Here is a 6,000-nt window from a genome sequence, read left to right as displayed (position 1 = left end):
GACCCCTTTCTACAGCTGCTCCTGCAGTAAATGAATTAGCAAATGATTAGCTATGGGTGAACCAATGAATATCCCTGAATCAATAATGTTTCTTTCAAGTAGAAGGTGGATCTGTGAGTTCCCTTGTAGGTGCACAGGTCCACAATCACTACAGCGAGTTGGTTTAATGCAATCAGGTTATTACTTAACTGGAGGCTGCTTAACAGCATACAGAACACTGAAACGTGAGGCGCTGCCGGATCTACTCTACAGACTACTTTGTTGTGAACTGCACCCAATTCAAGTAGTGTTTATGATGGGATGCCTTGCGTCTTCAGCACATGTTTGCTGCGTCCTCATGTAACACAACCACAGGCACAGCTGTGTAATAACACCTGGAACAGTTAGTAAAAAGCCTTACAGTATCTACGATACAATAATAACAACAACAACAACAAATTAAAGATATTTATAGCCAACAAGGGATATTACACGATAAACTCTGTATAAGCTTTGGTTTGTGTTTTCCACATTGCACATACATTCGGCAGCTGCTTTTTTTTTTTTTTGCAATACTTTTATTCCACATTGGGGTTGATGGGATTGGCCAGTGATTTTGCATCAGGAGTGCATTGCAGCACAATACCGGTGCCAAACAGGTCTTGTTAAATACAGTTTAGAGGCTCCGACTGCTTTAACACAACAGGCCTGCGCAACACACAATTGGAGCATTTTAAATAGTTGATTGTTCTGTTATTATTAAACTCTTGGCAGTGCAACATTAAATATAATATATATATATATATATATATATATATATATATATATATATATATATATATATATTTATATAGATATATATCTATATATATATATATATATATATATAATATATATATCACACACACACACTATCGGTGCTGCATTTCATTCATACTTATATTTCGGTGCAGAGGTTCTCTCCAGAGCCTCGCTGCACTGTTTACATCCAGCTCTTGTGATGACTTTGTATAAGCTTACAGTATAAATACAATATAAAATGCAAACAGTTCCATTTCAATTGTCTGTCATCTTTTAGTTTTTTTTTTTTTTTTTATGTGTCACATAATCAAATCAGCACAGGCCTATTTTTAACACTAAAGTTGTTCCAGTCTGGATATCTGTTAGAGCAGTGGTAAACACAAGAGAGGGAGGGTCGTCTTTAAAGCACTTGTCCGATTAGGGTAGGAAGTCATAAATGTGCGATCTTACAAGATAAAGGTAAATTATAAAAGAATGTTAAAGTTAACAATATTTGGCTAGTGCCTTCATTAGTGTAATGATGAAGTACAATTTTACTTTGAAATCTGTTATTTTATGCTGTCCCTGTAAGAAACAGATTCTCTATTATGCTGTTTTAGTTCCTGTAGAACGACTGATTGTCCTGGGTTCAGTCATACAAATGCAACAGCTACCGCTTAACGGTACCTCCACATTAAGCAGTTTCTTCGATGATCGCACACTCACCAAAAAAAAAAATGCTGTTTTTTCATTCATTTTAAAAGGTGATATATACATTCAATCATTACTCAATGTACCAAATTACACTTATTACGTATACAAGAGTTCTCTTCTCTAGTTTAGAAAAATAAATGTATAACTTACTAAAATAAATGTAATCAAATACCCCTTTTTTTTTTTTTTTGCGTGATGTACAATACTAAGAAACCCGACAGTTTCTACCAGTCCTGAAATAAAAATGTGCTCTTGAAACAAGTGCCATACTGTATTTGATATAAGATTTTCCATTCTATCCCAGAAGTGCTCTGGGCCCAATACACTGTCTGCTCAAATTGAACCCAGCTGACATTCAGTGCTGGACCCTGCTAGATTATTATAGACGAACCTCCCCTATAACCAAAAAAATGGTTCTTTGAAGGAATTTCAAATGTTGTCTTTTCTGCCCCCGTTGAAACATCATTTAAAAAAAAGTACGATCATCAATTTGTAGGCAATAGGTGATCAAAACTGAATTTCTAACCAGACAACGCCAGGATCCAATACTGGGAGCCTAAGCTCTCTCAAATCAATTCTTATGCTAGGCCTGAAAATGTGATCATGTTGCCTCTAATCCTTTTCCTTCCTGGAAGAGGGTAAAATGATTAATATTGCAGGCCAGATGATTGTAAGCTAAACAATACTCCCTTTGTTAAAGTCCATTCAAATATGGAGAGGCCCAATGGGCCGTACAGCCTGTCCGTACTTATGATCCACTTGATGGCTTTCTTTGAGTGCTGATGATATCAGAGTGGGCACAAGGGAGTCCAACCTAACAGTGGACTGGGATAATCCCTTAACCAGGGACCTCATTTAATTTGGCTTTAACATCTGTCCTGATAGCGCCAGTTCAAAACATAACATGGCATGCTATAAAAAAAAAAAAAAAAAAAAAAAAGTTTTTTAGTTTTTGGAAATAGGGTTATATATCATTTTGCAGCCGGCATGTTTAGCAAATACCTTCTTCCACAACAGCTCTGTGGGAATACGTGTCTGCGTAATGTTACTGTGTGATAGCAAATGGACGGTCGTACAAAGGCAAAGCAAGGCTGTGTCAGCGGTACCAGGCAGGCATGTAGTCCGCTGTTAGTAAAGCTCAGCAAAAGTGTGCATTATCTTTGAATACAGTTTGGGATTTGAGTGTTGTGTCCTTGTATGGAAAACCACTCAAAAAAACCAAATCTTTCCAGCTTGGTTCTCTTCCGCATTGCCTTCTCAGAATAATTTTTCTTTCAAGCAGATGTCCCAGAGATGCCTTAGATTAGATCCTGAAATGAGGGTAATCTTATGCACACACATCCTGTACAGTACAGTGTTTGAGAACAAAAGTTGAACGGTGTGAAGAACTACTTTGCCCTCTATTGACACAACCTTCTTTTTCCTCCAAAACGGGGATCGGACAGTGAACCGAGTCCACGGAACTCTTGGAGCAGCGCAATTCTTGCTGCTCCCAGGAGATAAAATACAATCTGCACTATCAATATGCTTTATGATATCTGATATCTGAGGATTATATTAGGGTCAGGGAGGGAGGGATATCCATCAGTTGATACTGGTCAGAATTTATGGAATTTCCTGTGCAACAATGTTCTTGGTTTTAACAATGTATGCATAGGAATTATTATCCTGGAAAACTAAAAAAAAAACAAACACACACTGTAGTGTCTGGTTTCCTCACTGGAATGTTTTGGCAGTGATTTCTGGGAAGCAATTCTTTTAGTCTGAGGATTAGCTCGCTTAGGCAGGAACCACAGGGTGGGGTAGCTGTAAAGACATATCTCCACGACGCAACTAGAGGCTCAAATGTGAGGAATAACACACACAAAAAATAGCAAAAAAAAAACACCTACGCTGTTTCATATTTGCCAGCCGGTTGAAGTATTGTGATTGAAACGATGTAAAATGTATTTGTGGAAACAATCTCTCAATATTGATGAGATTGTGTTTAGAAGGGTCTTGCTATTGCTTTCCTTGGCCATTCCCAAATGGAGTGCATTGCAGTCTTTTGATGCTTTATTTAAATTTTGTTTTTTTTATTTTTGTAATTCTCTGATAGAAATTGCTTGGTCTGAATCCCAGAGATCTCATCCGAGACATTTCAGGACTTAACCTCCTCATAGTCCTGGTCAGTAGAGATCTCCATGTCAGAGCGCTCCACTTCCACACCCATAATCAACGAGGTGTCTGAATCGCTGCTCACTGCCGGTTCCTGGTCACCTGGTGAAACAAAAAAATAACATACAAGAATGAAGAACAAACTTATGATTAAACTTTTAAGATGCATGACAAAATTATCATCCAAAATCCAAAAAGAATGTGACTTCAGTAACAGTTTCTAACCTGGAGTTGCCACTTCTTTTAATTGGTTAGTTCAGCCTAACCTCTATACTCAGTACAGAGCATCATTTCCATTGTCAGTTTTGTTTTCTTACTTTCTCAGTATGGTCACAGCTTTGTCTCCATTTACAGTCAAAATAATAATTATAAAAACAAACATGACAACCCTAAGGAAGTTTGTGCCACATTTGGGAACTCTTACCATACATTTTTTTTTTTTTTTTTAAGCTTAAGAGGTGCTCATACATTCATGAAGGGGGTCATGACTTATGAAGGAGATAGATTTACAATGGGAGTCGCTCTTAACTGACCCTATTTGGGTGAAAGTCTTGAGCAAACAACATTTAGTTACTGTGACACCATGTATTGTCGAGATAAAACTATATAAAAGTAAACAAATGTTTAACTTAATGGTTTCATCTGTGTAATAACTCTTGTTCAAGTTGTGATATACTGTAAGCATTTAAAAGGTGCAATATTCATGAGACATACTTATTAGGGTTGTTAGTTTAGATTTAAATATTAATATTAGTCTTATCGTACTCAGCCAGTGATATCTTAACAAGTCACCCCAACAGACCTGAATCTGCATGTCTCCCGTGCTAAAAAAACAAAAACAAAAAAAGTTTTCCTCACCCATTCACATACGGTTATTGTAAAGGGCTTCAACTGTTCACGGAACGCATAGCATTAAACTGCATCACATAAATGATACACCCTAACATAGAATTTGCCTTTGAATGACTTTAAAAGAATTGTTTTCCTAGAAGAGATGGTGAAATAGGAATATTAACCCTTACAAAATGGGTGTTTCCCTTTAAGACACCCAAACTGAAAAACTCTACACAAAAGATTCCCGTCAGAGTAGGGAGGCGCTGCTGAGGCTCCGCCCCGCAACCATAATCAGCAGCGAGCCCTACAATCATCACCATTTTCTTCAAGGTTACGAACATGAACGCCGTGACAGCGAAGTTAATGGCTAATATTCCTATTTCAGGACCAGGGTTACGATAACCCTACATTCCCCTTTCAAGTAGGGAATATTAACCATTACAAAATAGTTGAGGTTACCCAAGCTGTCGCAAGGACATGGCATACAACCCAATACAAACTTGTAACCGTTTGTATACAAAGTGCTCCAAGATCATTAAGATGGACTCAACTCTAATGTTATATCATGAAGGGTGGACTGGGACAACTTAGCCCCATAACAAACGAACAGTTGTTTCGACTGCCTCCAGCTTTTAGTCTTCTCCACCTAATATGCTAATGCCCACACTGGGCAAAGCATATGGAGCTGGCACTCCTTGTCAGACTATAAAAGGAGGGGGGTGGAAAGCCTCCAACTCCACTGACTGATTAATATGGAAAGCCGAGATGGTCTTGGGCAGAAAAGCTGGGTTACTACGAAGGGTGACCTTCATTCTGGCCTCTGAAAAAATTAGACAGGCTTTCGAAATAGAAAATGCTTGCATTTTCACCCCGCTTAACAGAGGTGATGGCAAGCAAGAAAGCTGTCGAAGGGCAAAAATGTTTGCTCAGCAGAAGGTTTTGTCAGTGCATTAAGCACCACATTTAACCTCCAGCAAGGAACTAAATCCTTCACCGGTGGCTTAAGCCCCACCAGGAAGTGAGCTCCTGGGGAGATTTTCACATGGCACACCAAAATGGCTGCCAGATAGACATTTACAGTACAGGGGGATTTTGTGGGTTTGAACCCACTAGCCAAACACCACATCGGGAATACGCCCCACTTGTACCCACATTGGGAATGAGCAGAGGCTGCCCTAGCATTTTGCAGGGTGTCAATCACCCTGTTTGATAGTCCAAGCTGACTCAAGTGCAGCTGTTCAGGGGCCAAACCCAGAGCTGCAGGCTCGATGGGCTGGGGTGCCACAAAGCGCCCTGCGTCTGACTGAGCAGGTTGCAACGCATTGGCTTTTCCCACAGCTGGCAGCTCAGGAGCTGCACCAGGGAGGAGAATCAGACTCTCCTGGGCCAGTATGGGGCTATTAGGAGCACCCTGGCCCGGTCCTGTCTAATCTTCTCCAGATACAGAGGGAGCAGGGCAAGCGGTGGAAAAGCATAGAGTAGATGTGCCCGTGCATCTACTCCCAGAGATCCCCCGTCTCCCTTTATATAGAGGCA

General features: G+C 39.7%; 1 protein-coding gene across 1 annotated transcript in view; it reads right to left on the bottom strand.

The window, feature by feature from the left end:
• Positions 1-892: 892 nt before the first annotated feature.
• rnf150a (ring finger protein 150a) overlaps positions 893-6,000 on the bottom strand; it is an 81,665-nt gene continuing 76,557 nt past the window's right edge. The window contains exon 7 of the mRNA XM_041223119.1: positions 893-3,732. Coding sequence (XP_041079053.1) covers positions 3,614-3,732 — 119 coding nt within the window. The 3' untranslated portion in view covers positions 893-3,613. The remainder of the gene's footprint in view (positions 3,733-6,000) is intronic.

The sequence above is a fragment of the Polyodon spathula genome, chromosome 2, assembly GCF_017654505.1.
Source record: "Polyodon spathula isolate WHYD16114869_AA chromosome 2, ASM1765450v1, whole genome shotgun sequence".
NCBI lineage: Eukaryota > Metazoa > Chordata > Actinopteri > Acipenseriformes > Polyodontidae > Polyodon > Polyodon spathula.
Note: the sequence above shows the minus strand (reverse complement) of the source record. Positions and strands in the feature narration are given on the sequence as shown.